Source organism: Pocillopora verrucosa, chromosome 7 (assembly GCF_036669915.1).
Source record: "Pocillopora verrucosa isolate sample1 chromosome 7, ASM3666991v2, whole genome shotgun sequence".
NCBI lineage: Eukaryota > Metazoa > Cnidaria > Anthozoa > Scleractinia > Pocilloporidae > Pocillopora > Pocillopora verrucosa.
This window is the reverse complement of record NC_089318.1, coordinates 13,014,574-13,041,150: the sequence shown is the minus strand read 5'-3', so window position 1 is coordinate 13,041,150 and position 26,577 is coordinate 13,014,574. Positions and strand designations below refer to the sequence as shown.

Here is a 26,577-nt window from a genome sequence, read left to right as displayed (position 1 = left end):
TATTAAAAAGTATGAAAGGCTTCAGTCATGCAAGAAAAAGTCTTATACGCTTTGCACCATTCAGGTAGAGATGAATCTTACTTGAGTTATCTGCATCCCATGCTTCCAGAATTAGGTAGTATGTGGTCTGAAATGAGAGAAAACAGCATATGACCAGTTTAGCACTTGCATGACACACATAAGTTTTCTGTTAGGTGATGACAATAACTCAAGCACAATAGATGCTGTTTCCCAGCACTAAGCATTCAGAAATTAAAACGTGACTCACATTATGAAGAGAAATTACAGATAATCAAGAAACTCAATGCTCTTGGCATAAAAAAAGATGTGAAAGGAACAATGATCACAAATTCAGAATAAAACTTGAAATTTTTCTTTTTCATATAAGAGATAAATCAGAGGATTTTCAGAAACTCATTTCAAAATATTTGAAATTCCTTCCAACAGCTGCTTTGAAAATATTAGGCAACCTTTCAATCAGTATTTTCCCAGCTTTGTTAGCACAAACACTGTCATACATTCAGAGCATAATGAACATTAAAGACAAAAAAGTGTTATGAAAAAAGGAATTTTTCAATAAAATATATAGAGCAGAGGCCATCATATAAAACATGTGAAAAAACATGTTCACCTTAGGTTGTGGTTCTTACAAATAAACACAAACAAATGAGTTGCACATAGATTTCCTGATAACTTAAAATATGAGAGTTATGAACTTGGCTATAAAGTCAAGTTTAAAACCCTTGATGACAATAACATTTAATACGTGTATGTAAAATTTAGCTAAAGTTGTTTACTCTCAACCTAACATTGCTCCATACAAATTCTATTCTTTTTTTGCTTTATTTAAAAATTCCACTCTTTTGAATCCCCTCCATGAAAAAAAAGATGTCACGATTCTGTGAGTTGTAACAATTTTTATACTACTCTGTTGATTAAAAATTTAGTATTTATCAATGTGTCATTTATTATTCAACTTATTATCACAAACAAAAGATTTGAAGTTAAAAGATTTTTAGAAAGACGACTGAGACTCAAATGCAACACAAGAAATACTATGGCAAATATGAATTCAGAGATTCCTTGATAAGAGAAACAGTTACAAATCAAAATATTTTCTATAACAAGCTTTTCTTGGTGAAAAAGTTCATCATTAAATAGAGTATTTATTTTATTTTTTTTTTGTGACAGAGTGATTCTACAATTCCAAAACTCACTTCATTCAATTTCAAAATGAAGATATTCAAGAGCAAAGTTCCATACCAAAACAAAGAACGTAAAGTTATATGCACACATTTTAGAAATTTGGCTAGGAATTCTGAGGGAATGCTAGCTTCCAGCAAGAGTTTTCATAATAAATGATTAACACCTTTGAAACACTAGCCTAGTGAGAAGTTCCAAGAAAATTTTTGAAACTCTGACTGGATCCATTAATGAACTAGTTTCAAGCTAAACTGTTACACAAGACAAGTTTCCTCCAAAGTAAGCACAGGAAAGATCATAATATGATACCATGGTCTTAATTAAATTTGGAAAAAATGGGGAGAAAATAGCACCTGTAAATTCAAACATTGCTTACATGAGAATTTATGGTCACAAAAGCAACCCATGGATCTTACTAGAAATGTTTACAAAGGGGGGTTAAGTTCGAAAGTTAATTTGCAATCTTCTCTCATTTCTTATGCATCTGAAACGAACACAGGCTTAAGATCATCAGGTTCACACTGCTAGCAGCCATATTCCAATAAAGAGCATGCCTTGTAGAAGTACTGGTAATACAACACTGACATGTACTTCCAAACACAAGTCCTCTTTTGTTACAAATGGACCAAGCTACTTTTGACAGCTGAATAAATTTCTACAGTGCAAATAAGAAATATGATTGATTCTGTTTCTTCCCAAATTGTTTACCTAAGAAGAGAGAAACTATTCTTTCAATAAAACTAACACAAAACTTGCAGAATCAATAAGACTGATCCATTTTTTCATTCTATAAACCTATTTTAAGAGACTGTGAACAATAATGAAAAAACCTGCGTCAAGCAAAGAATTGTTTGGAAAATAGTTATTAGGCACTGCAAAATTTTATCTCAGTCTGGTAAAAGGAGGAAACCATAATGTATTTTGGCTTATTTGCAATTCATGCTTCACATTAAGTCTTGTGTTTCAATCTAACACATCTATATTTCCAACATTGTTGATAGCACAAAGATCAAAAAAAGAAAATTTACACACATCTTTAAGAAACAATAAAATTATATTGGACTTAACATTTTTGGCTTTTAAGGCAGACTAATGATTTGACTTCTTACGTGTTATCAGGAATAAGCTAAGGATGTTTTTGACTGACTCAAAACAATTAATTAGTGGCACATAAATTTTAAGGTATAACTCTTTATTAAGTCCCCTTAAAAAGACACAGCAAATATTTGAAATTATATAAAACTCATTTTGCGAGCTTTGTAATGAAATGATGTAAAGTTACAGGTTCTGGAAAAACCTATCTAAGCTTTTAGTCGTAGCAAATAGTCATATGCTAAACAGTAAAGCAAATAAAAACTGTAATTAATTCAAAATTCAAAGAGCAGACAGCAAAATTCCAAACATCTCACAGCAATTTCTAATGCTTTACATAAAGCTGAAGGGAAATTACAAAACATTCCATGGACAGAATTTTAGATTATTTTGACATGTACCACTGTAAAAGATAACTTTTTTCTCCAATTCTCTGACCTCATGGATACCATATAATCACAAGCATTAAGATGCCACAGGGAGTGGACAAAAACCACAAAGAACACAAGGTCTCATAAGTAAAGGATTAATCTATTTTGAGTGGAATTTGATATGTATTCTTTGATCACAATCGGACACCATGCAGATAATATAAAGAAAACTAATAAAAAAAACACTAGATGACCCAAACAATTTTCACAGTCACAGCAAACTAGCAAATTTTGTAAAATCAAAAGCCCTTAGGAATTCCTTGTAAAAGGTAATCTAAAGCGCTCCCGCGCAACGAGAAATGAAATAAATATATTTTCATCAAGTCCGTCAACTGGGAATTGTATTCTTCTAAAACATAATTCGGCACATGTGTCACTTCTATTCAATGAAGAGAAAAGATGAAAAAGAGGTTTAATGAAATCAACAAACCACCGCGATCTACCCGAGTTAATAAAAGGCTCTTGTGTCGATCATGAAACCCACGAATCGAAATCAAACAATGCTGAAGGAGACAGAATAAAGATCAACTCCATTGGCAACCAGTCATTTCTCTAGAGCATGCTATCAATTGAAAGTTTAATTGCATTGTAATACTTCCAGTAGGTACGAAGTAACGAATCGAGAATTATTTATTTAGGGCCCGGTGAACGTGGGAAAGTCGAAAATAAACAATTTCGCATGCGTTAATATCTTGAAATATACATCTATGAAATTGACAAGTCGGAAGCCCACAACACTTCGTTTCTATTGCAGGTGAAGCTAAACACTCAACGAATAATTCGCGCCTCGGCCATGCGGCTTCGACGCTGATTCTTTGATTTTTCCAGTCAGTAGCTATCATTGTGTTGCAAATACAACGTAACTCCCATAATTAACATAATTCTCACAAAAGGCTGTCAAACTGAAGACACGTGGCCCAGAAACTACGCTACAATCTAGGATAAACAACCTTAAAAATCTCTAATGCGATGCTCTCAGAGAAAATAAGTTTGAAACAGGTTTTGCCCAGCGCGGCCTGTTTAAATAGTTGCAGCTGTATTTATTTCTTCGATTTTTCGCTGAGACGAAGTTGTCGATTCTGTAAAATGAACGTGCTTCTCTGAGAGGCTTCCGAGAGCCAATGAGAGAATTGATTTTTTGAAATGCAAACTTCCAAGTGAAATGATTGTTCGTGGGAGCGTGCTCCCAGCGGTCGCATTTACGATTAATACAGCTCCTATAAAAAAATCTCTTTAAAAAAAATTCCAAATAATTTCCTTACAACACTCTCTCTTTTTTGGCTAAAAGCGGCTGTTAGACGCGGTTACATTAAATTTTTATTATTGAAAAACATATCCCATCTGCGTGAACGTCGCATAAATTTAATCCACATTATTACGCTGAATTTTCTTCAGATTTAAAAAAAATAACGGAAATCGTCAAACAAAGTGACACCAAAACCCATGGTATTCTAAGATAACATTGAACAGGATTTACAATGACTTACCAGCCATGAAAACTCGAAGCGTAAAGAAATCGGGTTGCGAAAACCACTCGGCGATGTAGTGTTCGTAAATGTGATCGAACTCCCTCCTAATACAGCAGTTGTGTGCTCGCCAAATGTACAAGCACCCGTTGGCGAAACAGATTGCGAGTATTGCTTGAGACAAACTCTGAAGAATGTGTCGCACTCGTCCAGGCATTGATGTTGTCCTCGATATATTGTGCGACTCCCATCACAGCAGCTACCATCGTATTTCTCACCTCTAATATTTTGTATCGAAACCAAGTGGATTTCGAATGTGCCCGCTCCGGTGACAATCTGCGAAAAAGGAACACAAGTAAAAATTCGTTTGTAAGTCAGACTCGCAAAAAATTTTCCAGACGTGAGCATTACACCTGACCAAAACACGAGAATTCACCACTTAGCTAGCACAAGGTCTACCTGCACATGAATGAATTGAAGTAGCAGTTCGAAAAATACACTTTTAAGAAGCAGGCCGACGGCCATCGCTTAAATCACTATGTAGAATTTAGTGTAGCCTTGGGAATTGCGGCCGAAATTTGGTGTTCTTCTGCGTGCGACATGAAAGGCCGCCCTGTCGATGCGATGCGAGCTCAGCTCACTTGCAAATCATAAGATTCAGTGTGATTATGGAAAAACAGAAGACAGATGTGGTGTTGTTGAAGGCGCGGTAATGTTAATGAGCATGCGTAGATTAATTAGTGACGCAACATGATACCCATGGGTACACTTATGTCCTCTAAAATTGGCGTGGATTGGCTAAACAGAAGAGAACTGTAAACATTTTCCACAAGAAATTTATTCCTAGCTTCTTGGAATCTTTTAACACCACTCTTGAAATGACCTTGATAAGGCATATCACGTTTCTTCCAGTTGGTCTTCGCTAACTCCCTTACAGCAGGCTCGGAAATATCTTTAATTTTATCGCGTTAATTCATCTGCACATCAAGCTTAGGGATAATCCATGTTAGCGGAAAATTCACTACGCCAAAGCCGGAGAAGATTTTTACCTCAAACACATTTAATAAACGAAACTATTAAAGCTATTTACGATCACGGCGCAGAGAAGGCAAAAAGGCAAAAGGCCGCACAGGATTTGAATATCTATAAATTCACCTGCAGAAATCAGACAATTCCGTAATATCTGCGCCGAAAATAATCATTGTCTGAGATTTTATTATGCTTTTACATTAAAGCAACAAGCGGCATATTAGAATGCCGCGAAAAGGATTTTAAATGTTTACAGGAAAAGGCTAAACTAAATAGTGTGGTTTGCATTTAACAAATGGTAATAGGAAACACTGAGTACACAATACATACGGCGCGTGCCACCAAAGACTGGAGAAGAATAGGGACGCGTCTCGCTTGTTTTATGGGTGATAGACGCCAAGCAAAGTCCCTTGCGGACAACACACAATGCTGCACCTGGGTTCAACAAGGCAAGCTGATCAGTGCATAATCACAAAGAAAATAAAAGCACAGACTTTGCTCTCAGTTTTTGGGACTTTTAACCCCTGAGACCACCTACAGAGAAGAATTGGTCACAACCTGTCCGATTTACAAGAGCATCAATAGGGATAAAGCACGTTAGATGCAAGATATACAGTCCAAGAGCCACTTTTAGATAACAACCACACCAGAACTCTGTCACTCGGTGACAGGACAGTGCTGCGCAAAAAACGAGCGGATTTCGTAACACGAATTGATGCCTCATCCTGAATAGCGATTAATGAGTACGGCGCGTGTCAGTAAGAGAATACGGATTTAATTGCTTCTAATTATAACCTCTTTAGAGATGCTCTTGGTTCAGCACTAACGCCTGGAAACCAGCACAGAGGAACGTCAGGAAGGTTTTTAAGTCGTATTCTCGTCACGTCGAACAGTTGGTGATTATTTCTTAGCACGGGAAAGCTTCGACATGAGGAGAACTGGCTCGGTTTGGCGCTGTGACAGTGCGGAGTTGTTACGTGAGAAGTTTCTTCCTCAAAAAGGTCTACAAACATTAACGCACGATACAGCGACAATTTGTGGTTCGCTCTGGCCTCAAGTACGTGCAAAGTTAATTACAAGTACAAATACCGACTTATGGAGAGGCAACGTGATAAAATTTTTCTGCGGTTTGGCCAATAATTATCACATCTAGCCACAGAAAAGCTGCAGAGTTGATCAATTGTCTGATAAGCGACAGGAGTGACGAAAAACATTGAGATTAACTCTAGTTCAAGACAATTTAATTTGTGATGACCTATGGCATGGCAGCAACGTAAATCATCCTGGAGAAACTAAAGAGGTATCAAATGGAGCTGAAGACACTTTCCTCTTCGATTAAGTGTGTGGTGCGAACTTTTCAGAAATCCAGTTATCGACGTGTACGAGAGCATTGAAATTACCACTGAAAACCCCTTTTTCCGATCCATGAATTTACCTGATCCTATATCAGTTAGGAAAAAAACATTTCATATCCTAAACTAGCGGCCTTCTTCATAAGATTATGCTTTTGGACTTCAGTTTGTCACTTTGATCACGTTCGCCGACCTGGCACCTTCGCCCTTACTCAATGTAAAAAGGCGGAAATGGTTGCCTTGGCTCGTACGTAACACCGTGACAAAAAAGAGAGTTGTGTTGAATTAATTGCTTTGGGAAAAAATATATCGCATTTAGCTTCTAATATCGCCGGAGGCATTCAACTAATGCGTAACGAGAGCACGGAAACTGTTTTCATTATATCCATCAGATATGACCTGAAACAAAACTAACGGAGACAACTTTCCGGTGTCCTTTGTATAAAGATCAAGAGCAAGTGCTTTAAAGAACGCGTGCGAAATAGATAGGACTGGCGCGTCTTAACGGCGCAGCGATAACATTAACATCCGAGGCATTTAAGATGCAATTTTATTGGAAATTTCAAAGGAGAAACTCATGAGTTGTCTTACGAAACGATATTTTCCCATGACAACAAAAGCAAATATCTTGGGTCGATTTTGCAATAACGAGCTACGAAACAAAATCACTTCTCAAGTAGCGTGGTATTGAGTGAAGAAATTAACATTTCGAGTTCATTAAAAGTTGTTTGAATTTGCATATTAAAAGACGCCATCAATACTAATACTTTTTCCATTAGTTCTTGTATTAGTCCAAACAAAAGCGCACACATGGCTTTTAAAACAATGGTTGTATGAATAGCCAATATGCCTCAAGACACGCAAAGCTATCTCGCGCCTCGGTGTTCGACAGGTCAGACGCCAGTAAGGTATATAAAGTATTAAAGAAAAGTCAAAACACTTACAAAAAGCGGCTAAAATGTTTGAGATAGAGAAAAATATTTCAGAGGAAAACAAAATTCTCACTTATCAAACGGATCAATTGGTTGCGTAAGGACGCTTAAAGTATAATAGGGACGGCACGTGTATGTTACATACTTCTCCGCGACAAAATATTCGCTTCGTCACCAACAAATCTGTTTAGATGCAGTAAGTGAGAAAACGTTATCTTTGATAATCAGAGCAAGAACATTCGATCCTCTTTGGGATTTTCGGAGACAAATATATGTAAAACGACACGAGCTCGTTAACAAAGTCAAACAAAACAGCGGCGGAATTCGACCGCCTTGCGACCACGTGCCACAGCTGTTCTAAAACAAAGGATCTAAGCGTGCCATCGAGTAGGCTGTGCTTGTTATGCAAAGTTAGCTACACGAACACCTGTGGAAGGAGGGTCTTTACAATACTGTTGTACAGCTGACAATTACAGAACCACTGCGTGGTGCGTTAAGCTGTTTGGTAAGCCTTTGGTTTGACTTGTTTCAGTTGAAACCGATTCGAGTGGTTACATCCTGAACGGCGTCTGTTTGTATCGTCATCGCGCAGCGCAGTTTCTATAGAAATTTAAGAGTACAGGTTACTTGGCTACGACCAACTGCTGGAAAAGGAATTCAGAGCTTTCTTATTGAGATCACTTCTAAAGGAATGTTTTTAATCCTGATTGTGTTACACAGAAATTGTCTCGGAGAAGGTTAAACCATAAAAAAAACTAACTTTTCAAACCTACTGAGGCGTGCAAAAGCACATTGCCACTTTGATCGAATTGCACCTCAAGGCAAATATTGTGAAAACAAATCAAAGCGCAAAAGTCACAAACATGACATCAGAAGCATTAATGCTTTAGTCCTTTAAACGGTTAGTAGACCACTTAGAGCACGTCAAAATGAACAAATGTTTGTCGCAAACAAAGCCATCTGCCGCGACGTCGAAAAACAAAGGAATTCCGATACAACATGTACACCGAGCTGAACGTAACTTATAAACACCGCATAGTCGTAAGGCCAGGTGTGGCTGGTTTTGTTTTGACTTTTTGGACCACAATTCAAAAACGGCTCGTAAATGACGAGGTTAAGCTATATGAACCGTGGGTGTGGCAGTATTAGATGAGTGAATCTGTGACTCAGCTCTGCTCAGAGCGCTAAATGACACTTTAAAGCAAGGGCAATTAACCTTCATCTGAGACAGCGTCTCGATACACCGCTTGTAGAACAAATTACAACCAGCAATTACTTGAGTTTTATCAGCCAAATACAAAAAGATGTTAATGTTTGGCCATGAACGAGTCCTCTACAAGGAATCAAACTCTTTTCCTTAAGATTCGCGCTCGGATACTCTACAGCTGAGCTGCAGCAAATTCAGTGGTGAGTTGAGTGTTTTGGTTGAGTCCTGTGTTTGGATGCGGGTCTAGATATAGAAATTTTTTAAAACGCCGCTAGATTAGCATGGGACAAGTACATACGCTTCCAAGGTAAAATGCCGTGTGAAATAGAGCCATGCTCGTCAATTTTTTTTTCCAAAATGCCTATACATGAGTACAAACTCCAGACTATTCCACCTGTTATTAAGTAATAACTTAAGAGAAGTATCTTCATAGCTACACATGTTTCCTAGGGGGTACAGGAAAGGCGTAACTAGGGGTTATCTTAGGGTGTTCCATTTCCTGACTCTTGGCTAAACGTAATAATGACAATCTTATCCTTTTGATCCACGTTTCTTTTCTTCCTGTAAAGTGTTTACACAGTCAGTTCACGAGGCAAGGTACCCGACAGCGCTCTTGTTAGGAAGGTGCGTTTGTTGTAATACTGTATAACAGAAGGCCATTTAATTTTGCGCGCTCCTTCCCTCACATTTGAAATGAATTGAATTTGACTGCGATTTTAAGCTTGAATTACTTTAGAGATTAGCTGGTTTGTTTAAAAACCTCAACTGGCCGAGCTGACAAGAGTATTCAAAAAGTGCGAAAAAAAAAGAGGAAACTTCAAAACTCTTCGATTTCCATTTGCTTGCCTCTGTTAACAGTGCAAAATCTCTTAACCTCGTTTCAACAAGCTATTCCTAATTTAGAGCCATCATTGATAATACTCGATTATACGAGTTCTCCCGCGTTTTCGTGCGTTGTTTTGGTTCATTTGTCCTAAAAGAAATCCACACGCAGTCATAGCAGTCAGCAGGGTAAACCATGACGGCCAGTCACAACAAGTTACCTATGTATATCAACGATCCATTGAGTAACCAAAAAAAATACATCGAGATTTATGGCGGGAAAATTCATCGAGACTAATGCACGGGAAAATGCTGCTGACCAAGTCATCCTTGCAACGTGTGTGTAGTTTTACACCTAATAAACCCTGTTGAAAACGTTTCAACGTGAACTGGGTCGAGTGAATGAAATCGAGGCTTGCAGAACACTTCGCTGGAAAATGGTTGTGACAGGAAAGCAAAGATTTCCTCGCGATTTGACTTATTCTGTTTCTTGCTTCTTTCCTTTAATGACTTCCTAACAGAAATGGATTTTGCGCAGAAAAAAAAACCTTTAAGAAAGGCAAAATTGGTCTTTTAATATTACTTTCGCAAAATTTTACTTGAAAACCTTAATTTCGTGTATTCGACCCAACTCCCTCGTTCGCGTCTGAAAACATCTGTTGACGAGGTATTGCGCCCACGACTTTCTACTTCTTACAAGAACGCAAACACGAAGAGATCAGTCAACGTTTCACAATATCATAATACAATTCTAATTTAACTTCAATCGGTGTCTACAATATGTTTTCACAGAAAAAGCAACCATTTCGAAAAGGAAAATTAAATGCAGCGCTAGTAGAATTCAATTAAAAGATATTAGTGACTTTCTTGACTGCATTGATTCAAGCGATTATACATGGAAATTTGACAAGTTGGTCCTAGCTGGTGGTATTACAAGAATATATACATCATGCGCTTACTGATGAACGATGGAATGTAGCTTCTTTTGTTTTGACAAAGAAGATTATAATCGAACAATAAAAGTCTAATTTTAGAATCTAAATTGCTAAGAGGAATGTTTCAGGCATAAAAGGCTCTCCTTTCAACTATGAACAGTTTTTTAGGAGACGGTTAGGTTTATGGTACCGTTCACCGATAATAGTCTCTGGAATTTGTTTAAATTAGTTGTCTCGAAGCAAACTACAGAGAAACTTACTGACGTGTGAAATATTGCAGTAAGCATACATCTTATGCATTCCAATGGATAAAAGTTGTAATGGCTCTTGGGAAATTAAAGGAACATCAAGTGTTAGAAATAACCATGGCTTCCAAGAATGTGTTATCTAATCAGCACAGGCCTTTTTCCATCCAGTGCAAAGACTTCAGAATAACAGGAAACCCCAAGATTAAAGCAAATGACGTTTACAAATCTTAAAGTAAAGATGATTAGATTTACGGGTGGTCAATACCTGACACAATTCACTGAGTTAGGATTCTACTCATTTAGAGAGTGCAGACACTATCCGAGCTCACATAACCGAAACGAGAAAAATTTATGGTTGCACTGCAGTTTTTTGTGACAGTTTCCCTTGCATATTTTGCGAGAAGGTACCAAGAATCGATTAATTAGTTACCTTGTCTGAATCCGATGACTGTTACTCGAAGAGACTTAACTGTGTCTGCCCACGACCTCAAGATTATTACTAAGCTGTTTGACTCTTTCCATGCGAAAACAAACGTGTCCAGTTCTCAGACTACAAAGCTATGCCATGGAGAAATCGCTCAGTTGCTAAGCCTTCTCTGACTGCTAGCAAGCGATCTAATTACCTTCACCGTGCAATGATGTCGAAATTGACTTTATAAATATGTTAATGACGACTTGTTAGTACTTTAATGGCGCTGCCCGACTGTTTGTTTGTAAAGCTCTGTTGATATTGGTGGAACATATCAAGCGTAAAAATTGTGTTCAGTAGTGACGTCTGGAGCGACGACGTACAACTGATGCATACAGTAGGTCAGGTCTGAAAGGAGGACTCATTTTTCACTTCTATCATATTTTTCAATTTTCGAAGATGACGAAAGAAAATCATCCGCCTAAAAAAGTTGGAAAAAGTTGACCAGTTTCGAACATCCGACCTTCGCAAGGGGCAAAGTGGACATGGAGATGGTTGAAATGAAATTCCTCTGACTAAAGTATCCAGGTCGGATTATTCAAAACCCGATTAACTATAATCTCAAGATAACTGAATGCAAATCCTGGTGTTGCCATAGCAATTAAACCAGGATTACAGTTCGTTCAACTTCAATAAACTCGGCTCAGTATACCAGCGGTATGTTTGAATATTAGTTTGCTTGGCTTCAAGGCGTTTTTATCCTGGTAGTCATCCTTTGATTTTCGTTCGAATAATGAAAAGATACAGAGCAGAGAAGGTGCGGGAAAGGGCAGGGGAGGGGAGGGGTGGGATTTACTGTACGGTGGGTCAAGTGGATAACCCCTACTCAAATTATCCAAAGTATCCTTTGCACAGTTCGTTTGCACAAGCAAACCTCTTTGCAATTTGCAGTCTTAACGCTGCGTCCTGTGTGTTCGTGATTGATTTGTAGCAGTTGTTCAAAAAGAAATTCATCAACACTATACACGATCCCGTGAAGGCGATAGGTGAAATGATTTTGCGAGACAAACATTTTCCTGCATTAATTCCATGCTGCGCTGCGAGCATCACCGAAAAATAGGGGGGTCGGCAGCCCTTCCTTCGTCTGAGGGTAGAGGCCCCCTACTCTTAGCCCCCTTCTTCCCCCCCCCCCTTCCCCGTTGGGTAACTGTGGCAAAGAAGAATTGTAAAGCGATGTCCATAGTTAAAATAGTCTGGACTTAAACTTAAAAGAGAGCTAAAATAAAGAGTGTGTTTGCTCTTAAACTTTTCTCTCTGAACGACATGATCGACCCTCCAACCAATTATTTGGCTTTCTTTTCCGTCCTAGTTCCTCCTGAAAGTTCTTGGCGTCAGTAAGAACTAATCTTCGGCTCGTAAATCCCACCATAGTCGATAAATGCTGACAGAACTCTTGCCCAATCCTAAATTCCTTGTAAGGCAAAACCTTTCTTGTTTGACCCTGAGTCTTGGAGCGTTTTATCCATTCTCGCGCCTAGAGTCCACCATTATTTTCACATGCGCCGTGGGAAGGGGGCGCTGGTCAAAGAGATCGCAGGCTCTAGAGTACGCGACTGCACTTTACCTTGAACACAAGAATAAACCTACCTCCTCATCTGTCGAGGACTTGTGGGAAACATCTTTGTGTTGAACATCAGGTACACCGTCTACACCTGGAAATGAAAATATATATATATAAATCAACCAGGTCCGAGCCACCTTTTGAAGTGGAAACATTCATTTACACAAATTACTCTTGTTCCATGAGGAGTAGTTCATCGTGCAACCTCTAAGACTACATCATAAAAACGCACTGTTGTAGAGTCTCGGGGGTTATCGACAATTTTCGTTTGCTCTCGTTGGCATTGGTGCTTACTCATCAAAGCTTCCGCGGCGCGCCCTTGTCTTTTCGAATTGGCACTGAGTGCAACAGCAGTAAAAAAACAGTTTTCTCTGTTTAAGGCGCAGTCTCGTAAAGGTTTCATCCTTGTCTCCTCTCACCTCAGTTTTCAAGGTTTGCAATGGTTATTCACAAATTACTCTGTTGATAGTAAACAACGTCACCTCTTTTAACTCCCAGTATTAATAAAGTAGTTACGTTCCACCCGCCTTGGACGCCTTATACTGGTTCTAAATCTTCTCACATTGTTCAAGTGCCGATTTATTTTCTTTCTTCTGCTGAACCCAAGATTAAACGGCGTTTAGACTGTAGCACTAAATCTTACGCGATTTCTACAGGTAAATTAGCCGCAATCTAATTGTTGATGCAGTAATTTCTCGTAGAGGCTCAAGATCTTTCTTTTCAGAATTGAAGTCATTTACATTTTGATTCACACCGACATGCTTGAGCAACAAAAAACAAGAAAAAATCACGGCCTAAGCCACTCGAATCTTCAAATATGCCGCCAGACTTCGCATACTTGAAGATTCGAGCAAAGTGGCTCAAGACATGTCTGCGTTTCACACACAAATAAGAAGGATCAAAATTAGTGGAAGCAAAAAAGAACCAAAAACAAAAACGAGAAAAAACAGTGCTACGCTTGGCACCCACTTTGGGGTAATTGAATCATCAACACTAGCTTCGAGATTGGTCGTCACTCGTTAGGTTTAAATTTGCTAGTAAATTGACGCTGTCGATGGAAGGAAAACATCCGAAAACTGAATCATGTAAATGAAACTCTGGTTTATGCACTATCGAAATAAATTTATTGGTTTAGCATCGATTTTGCCTTGGGGGGAAAAAAGGAGGAGTACCATTACATTCCCTTATTAAAAAGCCCAAGAGAAATTTGGATGACAGCCAGTCTGATAACGTTAATAGCGTAAGTATCAATAGACGAAACCATTTAAAATAAACAATTCGCTGATTTCATTCGAGTGGAATAAAAGAATAGGTTATTGCCCGGAAAACTTCGCTGGAACTTTTCGCTGGTTCGTTTTCTTTTTAGCTTTGAGTATTGTGAATTGTTAAAAGGTGAAAGACAATAACCGTCTTAAAATAGCGATTCAGTCACCAGTGGATTACTACAACCTGTTACCAGGTACTCCGGCGATAGTAAGAACAGAAAACTGTTAAAAACAAAAACTATAGGGTTTCAACAAAATGAAGACGTTGATTTTAGTGGGTTTATGTTATGTCATGCGAAACTCAATTTCTGAAAAGGCTGCATGAGTCATGCTTATGTAATCTCCCAAATCGGCAAAACAATTGAATTATTGATGTACTATTGTTACATTTCACCAATTTGTTTAACAAAAAGTCGATAATTAAATCTGTCAATTCGAAACACGTTTAGTAGTAGAAAAAATCGAGTTGAGAAATATCGATACAAGTTCATAATCACCAACAGTTATGTTCATTTAAAACGTCACAGTTAAGTTCATTCAAAATGTCAGAGATAGTACTCAGCTGATATCTTCTAAGAGCATTGTTTTCATGACTGTTGCCTGGCGAACCAGCGCTGTGGGGCAAAAAAAACAACAAAACACTATTTGATCGTTCGTCAGCTTTAAGTCAGAATTCTGACGGAAGGGAGTCGTTCAAAAGTTTAAAATGTGTGTATTACACCGCAACCATCTTACATCCGCACGATTGAAAAACAATCTGAAGCAAGTCTTTGTATTAAACTTAGACCTAAAAACATACACGTGTTGTTAGTCTATAGAACCACCAGAAATTCCTTCAAACACTTTAATAACAACCCAACCACGAGGTTTTTTTTCGTCTCCAGGCAGATTACCAGCAAAGACACAAATGCGTAGAACCGCGGTAAAAACAGGATAAAATGCAAAGAAATGAAAGTTCTGCTTGTATATTTTGCTTTTCTTGACTGTGGGTATTGTGAATTAAGGAAATGCGCGTATCTCCTTTTCAGTCACTGAGAAAAAAACAAAACAGCAAGAGATCTAACCTTGACCAAGGATGAAATTTTGAATGCTTGTTTAAATCTTGAATGTCAGTTTGTGACTATGACATTATGTAGTTTAAGTTTTTACGAGTACGGCTGCACTGCACACTGCAATGTGTTACCAAGCGGCTTATAATCACCTTTATTGAACTACACTGCCGCGTAGGAAGAATGTTTGTGATATGTTAGTTATCCCTAAATCCTCAGGGGAAAAAATGACCTTCATCTCAGGTTCCCCGTCTTTTTTGTCTAAACTATACTCGCGTTTATACGAACATCTGACGTACGCTTGAGGAAACGTGCATGGTTCGCCTGTCCTGGCGCGTTTACGGCATATAATGGCCTGTCTTTGAGCAGAAGTGGAATGAAAACAATAACAAACCACGCAATGATTCGACCATATCAAGCAACTTGAGGGTGAATAACTGAGAATCATAGTACGGACTTTGCAAGCGGCTAATGGACTGCGCAATAATTTGCCCTTGAGCGCTAATAGAACGAGGACACTCTTAAGTTTAACTGTGAGTCTCTATGTAGTACACTCACCTGCTAAAAAAGAAAGGCAGCTCAGCACACTGCTAACAAAAACAAATGATCTCCTCACGGTTGCACATCTTAGGAGCATCTTTACGGAATAGATTGATCTGAACTCAAACTGCAAAAGTGAAGAGACATAACCTCACATGAATGCGTCTTTGTTTGAATAAGCGAGTTCACCACGCAGTTAGTAAGATTGGTTAAGGAAAAAAAAAGCAAAAGGGCACAGAAGGTTTCTCGGGTTGTAAAGAAACGCAAAAAATACATCCTCTACGAGACATAATAAAATTGCATTATAACTTCGACTGAATCCAAAAAATAAACACTGCGTGGGAGAATACACTAAGGTGTTACAATGACGGTAAGAAATTTCCCCATTATTTGTCAGTAAACGCACACACAAAGACCAGGCGTACACGTTTTACGTGAACTTGCGTCGTTGACGGGACATCCAAACTGGTCGTCAACACTTTAGAAGACTCGTGAACTAAAAAAACGAGTGTCGTAGGCAGTTGGATTTCTTTTAAAGTGTGGTGTGTCGTACCATGCACTTCTCGCAGAATGTCATGTTCTAACGGAAACTGACAAAGACACGAAAAAAAACCTTCCATAGAGAGTGAAATCAGAGAACTGTCGCTATTTGCCACCAAGCCAGTTAATTCGCACGAGGCATTGAACTTCATCACAGTCTTACCAGTGAGTCCAAAACGCGAATTTTCCATCGAGAGACGAAACCAAATCGATGGTAATTACATTGTAACGCGTCTATGCAAACCGTGTGAGATATTCTTGGCACTTAGTTAAAAAAATGTTGTTCCAATACGCAAGATGTTAATTTTTAATGAGGGTAGAAGATAAGAACACCTGCGTCAGGATACCGACTACAACTGAGAGAGGAGCTGGCTCAAGTCTCTTCGCATTGTCTTCTCTGTCATCATAAACGAAATACTAACAAACATAAGCTGGAACTCGACCAGCTTTCTGCGCAAAGAGCACCTTTGGCCTTAAACTAAACGGCACGTTCAGTGCAACTTTTCTTGCACATTCTTATACAACATTACCGCTAAAATAATTTTTTTGTTCACGGTTGTGCTTTAGACTTCGTGTTTACAGTTAAAAACTTTCCAAAAGCCAAAATGGTCAACTTCAGAATGTCGGAAAACTCCTGGTGGAGATTTCCTTTTGGAGAATTGGTGCAGAACCTAAATTGCTCGCTCTGCCTGTAGCCATTTTTTTTTCCAGATCGAAGCTACTCACCACCGTTACTCTGTGTCATTTCGTAAGATGGGCTTTTTTTTCCGTAATTTCTGTTGGATTGGAAGAACTAGCAGACAAAACCAGAGGAACTGTTTACCTCACGCTAAACTCCCTGTTCTGATGCATGTCAAGTACCGGAAACATCGGGCGAAATATTAAAAAAAAAAAAAAAAAAAATGAGAAAGTTGGCCTGAATCAGAGGGCCCAGGCTGAGTTCGCCGAGAACCATGCATCACCTGTATCTGTTCTCCGGCGGACAGCAGTGTTACTCCTCATCCATGTCAATGCATTATTTCAGAGAAATATATGAAGCTGTTTGACAATGAACCTGGGGTAACCTCACTTAGAAGTATTATCATGTTTATCCTATGAAATGAGAAGTTCTCAATGTTCGCTTACGTCGAAATAAACATTTGATATCGGTCGCATACTTTGTCTCATTTTGCCAATCTAGAAAAAAATAAGCCAGCTCACAAGAACATCTTGTGGGAAAGCTAATAGAGCTTCTCACGGGAGAAACATTGTTTTATTCTTTGTACTTGCACACCTGAATACAGCAGCCTGATCATGCTAAATTAATTTTACAATCCATGTAGTCCCCATCTGTCCGGCAGTAACAAGACCGACAACTGCTGGAGACAACTTGTGTGTCATGACATCCGTAAATCATTCATGAACGTTGTCAGTGACCCAGGAAACATATCGAATATCACTTTTCATGTGCCCTGGATTAAATGTAACAGCACTGACACTTGTTACAACAACTCGTTGGCATGTTACGGTAAGGAGCCATCGTATTTCAGACCGAGGGATTTTAGCCTGCGGCCTAACAGGCGGATTTGCGTGAGCTTTGAACAGATGAAAGGCGAAGCCACTCGTCCGTCCAAAGCCTTTCGTAGCATCATCACTCGTTTTCGCGGCTCCGTTTCTTGACACTTCAAAAAGCACACAAAAAAGCCAGCCACGCGAAGTAGAACGATGTTCTCTTACTCTCCTTCGCTGGCATTCGTCAGGAATCCTAAATGTGGTGGTTACTGAAATAATAGTGCATATTACGGGAGGGTTGTTTGTCCAACTTGCCCTTAATCGGCGAAGTCACACCCCGCGCAAGTTGCAAATTTAGCATCTAATTCTCAGCGCTAAACTCAAAAGAAAGGTCTTGTTGAAATTGCAAATAACTGTTACTTAGATCTCAGGAGAGAAAACGTTGGGTAATTTTCTATCTTCTCGTATCTACAGTCAGTTTATTTGTTTGTTTATTGGTTATTATTCGACTATGTTCAACTTCGTGGCGCCAACAACGCACCATTCGTCAGTGACGTTGGGAGGAAATAATTCTCTCAGACGGCTGGCTGATTCCGCCACATAGAGAACATGTTTTCTCCTAACTAGCGGGTATGCGGAATTGGCTTCCCAAGATTGAACCTTATTTTGCGGCGCTATCAAGGCACTAGAAGGATTTTCAAAACAAGCCCTTGGTACCAGCATTTTTGCTCTGCGTGGTAACTCGAGTGATCCATTAAATCCGATCAAAAAAGAGCTTATCCATCTTAAAGCAAGGGAAGAGGTGAGTGCCGAAAAAAAAGCGCTCCAAGTGATATACATCACGACCGAACCGTTCTTGTCATAGAGTCATCAAGCAACTTTGTTTAGCGAAGTTCACGGTTGATCTAAATCCGATGCTTCTCGAATGAGCGTCGTAAACCCAGCAGCGAACATCGTGACGACCAATCAGATAAAAGGAAAATTTCACCAAAGAAAACTAAATGTGATAACATATCAATCGCCCGAACCGCGGGAAAACGTGAGCGACCAAGCCGCGATTGTTTTTAGCTTTGCATCTGATTGGTTAAGATGGTGGCACGAGATTTCTGGACCAATCACAGAGCGTGGTAAAAGAAAACTAACCTAATCCCAGATTACTTCCGACAATCATTTGAAAACCTTGCTAAAGTTGTATCATGTGGTAAAGATGGATGTGTGGCCCTCACATACCAATTAGGATAACATAATAATTCAGTTGTTTGTTTCTCTACGATTATAGAAATATGAACCCAACATCTAGGCGCAAACTGGGCCATCCCGTTAAACTACAGTAGTTTACTAACAACAGTTGAATTGACAATTGCTACTACTATGGGCAAAAAAGAAAAAAAAAAAAGGAATACTAAGTTTCCTGCGTTTGTAATGTGCGCGCATCACCCTTTAAATCCCAAGATCTACGAAGGAATTCTCTCTACTAGCTACTCTATATTTCCTTACGAATAAGTTAAGAGAATTTGGTGTATATCAAGGTATCACATTCCAACCATGAAGTTTCTCTATTTCTCAATCTTAACCTGCTCGCTGAGTAAAATAATGTATTGAAATTGTTTAGAGAAATTGCATCTTAATCACCTCTGTGGGTGCCGTATGGTCGGCCAAGAAATGGTACTGGACGAAACTTGGGAAAGAAAACGTTCATAAACCGACTACGTCTGTTGGACTTACGCCTTTTGTGGTGAATAAATTATCTTTAGTGAAACATAAACGGACTCAAACCTGCGTCAGATGAATTAATCAACGATCGAAACCAAAAAGCAACAGTTTAATCCCACAGAATCACTGATCGTCGAGTCGTTACGTCCCAGTCAACAAAAGTCTGACAACGTCTTTTCATGAGCTGCAAAGAAAGGGAAAAAACGTAAAATTAAATCTCAGTACCTGTGATGATCGATTTGTTCGTTGCTCGTTAAGAAAGTCTAAAGAACAGCGACAAGCACTCACTATCCCACTTGACGACAAAAAAAAAAATACAAAGGAAAACTGGTATTTCTTTAGTCGCATGGATTTGATAATCACCGACTCTAATCTCCTTTTGGCAGATATTTACACTTTGATATGTTCGCCTTTCATAATCTCTACCCAGAGTTATTCAGGCGACTAATGACAAAATAGTATCACCTTCTGGCATGAATTCTGGCATGAATCAAAATGCAGCTGCATGAATTTCAGCCACTGTGACGGTGTCGCTTGAAAATCCACAGGGAAAAAAACATACAGATTAGAACTGACCTCATGAAGCTCGTGAGGCGACACAAAAAAATCTTCTTATTCACCTACAGTTTCACGAATTCTCAAACTGTTTGCAGAGTATAACCTGTGTTTATTTTTCCTCTGAGGGAGGAGGAGGAGGGTAGACTAAAAACTGACGAGTTTTGTGTTCCATGAAAATTAAACTAGCCCACATGACTCTTTTTTGCGACACGGAAATTTTCTTTTAATGCAGAAATTTAAAAATGGTAGTTTGCAAGGGACGAAGAAGACCAAAGTAGAAAGAAATACTTTGATATGTTCGCCTTTCATAATCTCTGCCCAGTGTTATTCAGGAGAGTAATGACAACATGATATCACCTTCTGGCATGAATTCTGGCATGAGTCAAAATGCAGCTGTATGAATTTCAGCCACTGTGATGGTGTCGCTTGAAAATTCACAAGAAAAAAACATACAGAACTGTTCAGAACTGAACTGATGAAGCTCGTGAGGCCATCCAAAAAGCGTCATATTCAACTCTAGTTCCACGTAATTCTCAAACTGTTTGCAAAGTGTAATCTGTGTTTATTTTCCTCTGAGGGAGGAGGAGGGTAGACTAAAAACTGACGAGGTTTGTGTTCTATGAAAATTAAACTAGCCCACATGACTCTTTTTTGCAACACGGAAATTTTCGTTGAAAGAAAAAGAAATTTAAAATGGTAGTTTGCAAGGGACGAAGAAGACCAAAGTAGAAAGAAAAACTAAAAAAGACGCGAGAATCTTTGCGGATCAAGAAGATTAATTAATTAAGCGGATGGAAGACGACAAAAAATTTATGCTCTCCGTAACATGCATTTACTGTGACAAGGCACACTTATCACATGCGGAAATGCGTGGAACTACCGTTAGTTAAAAGTTTGTTACGTCAACAGAAATTTTCGGCCATATTCTCCCACTCTAACCAGTCATGTTTGGGAGTGAGTTTGTTACTTCTTTGACGATTTTCTATAAACTTTATGGGGCGATTCTTTCAAGATTTTTTTCCATCTGAGGCCTACGACTCATGCACTCGACAAGCTTGCTCTTTCGTGACCTGCTTATGCGGTTCTGTCAACATACTTTGGATATCTGTTTACTCTTATAAACAAGTCTAAATCGTAATCCTGCAAGCTATAACTCCTGATAATGAACAGGTTATCAAGGCCATCTAGCATGCCACACGAAGAGATTCGAGCTAAAGAATCAATTGAAATAGTTTTCACAAAAAAAGTATACTTCAGACCCGGATCAGGGATAAATATGATCAGATTCTGCCGATTTCATCTTCAGCTGCAAAATTTCTCTCACTCTTTAATAACAAAAAACGACACAAAAAACTTCGTTGGTAAAAGGTTCCCATTTAGCAAAAAGATAATGCTATACTATAACAAGTTCTGACACGAAAAAAGTTATAATTCGCTTTGTCAAGAGCGTGGGACGAAGAGAAAGCAGCTGAATTTCCAACGAGATGATGTTAACATCTTCCATACTTTTGACAATTAGGGTAACGTATCATTTGAGATGACCCCTAAATTGAACTGTGTTGATGGCTGTTCTAAAACGTAAAACGTTGAGATGAAGGTTAAATTGGCGATTTTGTTAGTTTAGTCAGTTCAAGTCTAATACAAATCTCTGTAACTCGGAATTCCAGTTTATGGTTCATTTTGCAGTGTTTGATGCCGCAGTAGACCACCTATTTTTAACGTCTGAAGCTGTAAATTTGTCATTTCACGGAAAGATCTGCGCTGTACTTTCTGTTGGGCGCTCTAGAAACACATTAAACCCGCTTCATCTGCAACCCCAGATGGAGGTTTTCTAGCATTCATGAAAAGAAAAGTAACGTTGCTTTATATAACTCAATTTCTCTGAACATCCTAAGACAAAACTGGACAATAAAGTCCGCAAGTTCCTTAGCCTACTATCAATCACCTCGAGGTTCCAATAAGTAGAAGCGAACTGTAACAGCAAGATAACAAGACATTGGAAAAACTCCTTGCTAACGAAGCATTCAGTCCCTCGATATGATAAGTTATTCTCCTTACTAGTTGCGATACATGTCCTTGCAAATTAGTAAAGAGAATATGGTGTTATATCAAGACAGAACTTTCTAATGAGTTTGTCTTTTCTCGACCGTCTGATCTTTTTTGAATTACGTTTTGATAATGAAAAGAGATGTTGCATGTTCATCATGCCTTGAGGGAAGTACCAATTCTCCTAATCGCTTAATACTCGGACCTAAAACCTTTCGTAAGGTTAAAACAACAATAAACGAGGTGAGTTCCTCAACCCGATAAGCCATGAGCCTGTGAAGAATTTCACTTAACAAAATAAACAATTAACTTCTGTGGTATTAAAAAGTGCACGCAATGCTACTGACTACACCGCGCCCGTTCCTTGACCACAATCTGAATGATCGATGATTCAGTTTGCACACGTGAAGATAAAAATTAGGAAAATGTTCCGGAAGGCCTAAGTGCACCTTGACAAGAAATACAAGGCATTGAAATATAACTTGACCTCGACGTCAGTCCGTCCGCAAATATAAATTACAAGGAAGTTTACATTACAATAGAAATACAGTAAACAGTCTGTAACTATGACCAAAATGTCACGCTTTCATGCTAGCATTAATGTTTTGTGTTTTTTTACATATATTTTGTTACCTTTTATCACAGAATACCTTACATTTTGTCCAAAAAAAAAAATTAAAAACTACTATGAGAAGACATTACGTTGACGTTTTTGACTTTTCATGGAATACTGGTTGTAACAAAACCATAAACAAAAGAAGAAACGCATTGTTAGCAGCGCGAGAAGAGTAGAAAGGCAGAGTATTAATTGAACTCCGTATTGAAACGTCAGCTGGTCTGACTATGGTGCATTTTAAACCTACCTGTTTAAGAATATGCTGTTACTAAGTCAAAAGATTCACAAGGAGATTTGCCATAAAGGCATCCCTTGGGGGGTAAACCCACAAACCAGTGGACGCAGGTGCATCGCTCAGAGTGTTTCTGTTAGAAGCCGAAGAAAAAAGAGAGAAAAAGAAAACCCTTCTATGTGCAGTCGCTCGACGGAATAAGCACTTCAGTATATGTCATTGTTAAAAGGTCCAGATCTGAGTAAAAAACACCACTTTGTCGCATTGAACTCTCGGGTAACATGAGCACTTAAGATCGCTATTGGTGTACATTGCAATTAGTGGTTTCATAAACGTCTGAAGTTTCAGGCTTAAATGATCGACGGTTGTAACCCATATGTAAAGCACGCACATTGTAGACTTTAAAACACTGACTTGGTTTGTGTCTCAAATTCTATTGTCTCCTTGATGAAATTTTCATGTAGAGAAAGAAGAATGAAAACAGTTCGCAACAACGGCGAGTTTTATCGCGCACACAAGCGAAATGAAACTAAGAGATGTTTGGTGCATCATACCGGATGTAGAATATTAAACCTTCGTTGACTTCCGACAACACAAATTTGGACCAGGCATATCTTTCTTTGTGAGACATAGCAACTACTGAAAGCCCCCTTTTTACTCCTGTCACTAAACGTAAGCCTTCCTCTCTTGTGAAACAAAACTCAAAAGAAAGGAAATGTCTGGGAGTACCACAAAAACTGGATCGATTGAGTCGAGATACGAGACAGAGTGACATGAATGAACGTAACAGGAACCAAATTCATGGAAAGTTCAGACTCTTTGTCAGCACAGCTTCACGTTCGTGGAAATGGGTTAACTTAGATGTTCCCTCACGGTCCCACACGCTCATTTTCGATCATACACGTTATCAGCATAAACTAATAATAAATTCTCACGAAACAAAATAAATAGAAAAAAGCTATAAAAATAAATGTTAAATTTGGGCAAATAATGTTTCCAATTACGTTCACGAAGCAACAGTACGTACGTGTGCTGTAAATTGAGTAGCATTCGCGCAGATCAACAGTAGATTACTATAATACGATTACACGTTGAGGTTCAAGTAATCTTCTTTCCAATCGCGCGCACCACGCTACATTACAGTTTAACAAACATGAGCTTCTTTATTGTCAATTTCATTATTTTTTGTTTCTTTCCTAAATTATTTTCTGTTTCTTTTCTAAATGGGTTTCCATTTAACGCACGCTTTTACATCACTGTACTACACAAGCAATAACAATCCATCGGGCACGTGCTGCAAGGGAAACTCCGAATGATACGGCTTCTCTCCCACACTATGTAAACGGCTTCAAAAGAGCGACATTGTCTTTCCATAAATTGTTTATTTTTTGTAAAGTGCACAAAAATGTCGCAATTTAAACATAAATTTATGGCTATATCAAGTGCCTGGAGACAGTCTCAAATTCTCGAGCCTTACGAGCGAAGCGTTCGAAGCCAGCAAGACGAAAGAAATCGTTCACCTGCAACTCACTAGCACCTTTTAAATGAATACACTTAGTGGAACATAGCTTATCTCCAACTATTGCAAAGACCCTTTGTGTGGGTCTAATTCAGTTATATAGCATGTGTGATAATGTACGACCAGCCGCCTTGGTTTATATTTTAAGAAAGAAGTGAAGAGTGCGTAACGAGAAGAGAAGCCGAGTGAAAGTCAACACACAAGCGCACCCAGCTGCCATGTATATTAGACAAAAATTTTAATAAATTCACTAATGTTATCCCACGGTTAGGTTGTTTTTCACTGGCAAAACACCGAACAGGAATTTAACTGGAGCTCAGGTGAATTGTAGACCTTAAATGGACGTAATTTGGCCCAATTCATACGAGATTAACATGTGCTATGAGCTCAAACCGCAGATCGCCAAGCTCAGGTTTAAGTTATGCAAAGGTACAGAGATGCAGATGGCGCGAGATTGCTCGCGCGTAGTCACCTACAACAAAAAAACCTGCTACTTCTAGCACCACACAATTCACCCGCTTTCAGGCACTGATTTAGGTGTTACCATGAATTTCTCTCTCGAACTTTTTTTCCGTGTTTTCCAATCTTGAACCGTCTAAGCCTGGTCTTTAAAACGATACAATTTGGAAAACACCCACCATTGTGGTTAAAAAAATAACAGAAAGCAATTGCCGACACCTAAAACAACCCAACCAGAGAAATTACACCGCTGTAAACATTGCGGTCTACATTCGTCTAACTTCCAAGGTACGAGAGCAACATGAAAACACAACGGCAAATATGCAGGCTATGAAAATCGCTCATCTATGATAAGTTTTCGAGAAGAGTAATCATTACATAAAAAATAAAATCACGATTTCTGAAACACTGTCTACAAAGACACGAGCAAAGATTCACCTGTACCGAGCGCTACTTTGAAACTTTGATTTATGACTTTTATTAATTAAAATTTTGCTTTATCTTAAAATGTCTTTTCTAGAGGAATTTCTTGCAATGTTTTCGCTATCATTATGTGCTACGTTTGGGAATAATTTGAAAGCGTTTCATTTATAAAGAATTCTTCAGATAACACTAATTTGATTTGACTCGGACGTCACCTTTTGTAAGAACCCGTTTGTTTTATTGTAAAAAAAGGTTCCCCGAAAAAAAAAAAAGATAGAGCTTCTCATGGTAGGTTTGGCGGAAGAGTATTATTGCAGCTCTCTACCGACATTGGCATCTAATCTAGGAAATGTTCTTTACAATGTTTCGCTAAATTTAATTAATGATTCATGATCGTTCACATAAATTCGAATTACATTCACTTAACGAAAACAAGCCGATATATTGAAGGTTGAAACCACATATTTTACAATGTTTGTCATGTTTTTCTCTACATGAAAATCCTACAAAATCATGATGAATATTACCCCCAAAGGCACATATCCAAACCCACCTTTGTATGCAGAGGAGAGGCGCTTCCAATAGCCTTCCTAGGACTCTCCGACTTTTTCCGGAAATTAAGTCCTAAACCTTTCACAACTTCTGCCCACAAGCCTTCCAATTGCGAAATCGAGCTCGCTTTCCCTCGCAGAGAATCACAGGAAATGCATTCACTCTACGAACGATTCATTCAAGATAATTCCTCCTTCACGTCCCTTTGGAACAAACCGCTACTTCTATTGTGCACGGTCTTCTGAAGGTGAACGTGATAGGGCTACACGACAATATCTAATTGAGCCTTGTCATTGTCTAAAAGCTTATTTCACTTGCAAATCTCGCAGGTGCAGAAGCGAGCCGTGAGAAATGGTTTTTCCTTGGAGTCTAATTGACAGTCGTAATTATTTTCATCAACCAAATTAAGGTGTTTATTGGTTTAGATTGTCAAAAACAATTCAAATCTCTCCAACTTGTCACTTTCCAAAACGGCCGTTCATCAAAATCGAACCTTATAGCCGCAGACAATTTCCACCCCAAAAGGGAACCCACGGAGGAGTCTGCATTGAAAATTGTTAATTAGAGTAGTAATTACCGAAACTGTTTAAAGTCGCATCGGCAGTGGCCACTGATCAGGCAAAATTCACCGTTGCGATCGCGACAAAATTTGTGCATGTTAAGATTGTTTGCGGAATTTATTCCTCGCTAAAATCTCCAATACGTCGACCAGAAGGGCAGCTAAATTAATTCACTTGCTGATCCAGTTTTCATTACCGAGACTTCTCTCACGGCGAAACTAACAAAGGGAAGACAAAGCTGTCTTCAGAAATCATGGCTGTGGATTA

General features: G+C 38.7%; 1 protein-coding gene across 2 annotated transcripts in view; it reads right to left on the bottom strand.

Annotated features, from left to right (window-relative positions):
- Positions 1–26,577, bottom strand: part of LOC131795878 (protein jagged-1) — a 40,809-nt gene that overhangs the window by 9,254 nt on the left and 4,978 nt on the right. The window contains exons 4-8 of one of the 2 annotated variants that reach the window (XM_059113473.2): positions 19,409–19,529; positions 15,620–15,728; positions 12,774–12,838; positions 4,214–4,528; positions 82–127 (exon numbers count right to left, since the gene is read on the bottom strand). In XM_059113473.2, the coding sequence (XP_058969456.2) occupies positions 82–127; positions 4,214–4,528; positions 12,774–12,838; positions 15,620–15,698 (505 nt within the window). In that variant the 5' untranslated portion in view covers positions 15,699–15,728; positions 19,409–19,529. Of the gene's footprint in view, positions 1–81; positions 128–4,213; positions 4,529–4,651; positions 4,865–12,773; positions 12,839–15,619; positions 15,729–19,408; positions 19,530–26,577 lie in introns of those variants that run through there. The other variant, XM_059113474.2, reaches the window with a different exon arrangement.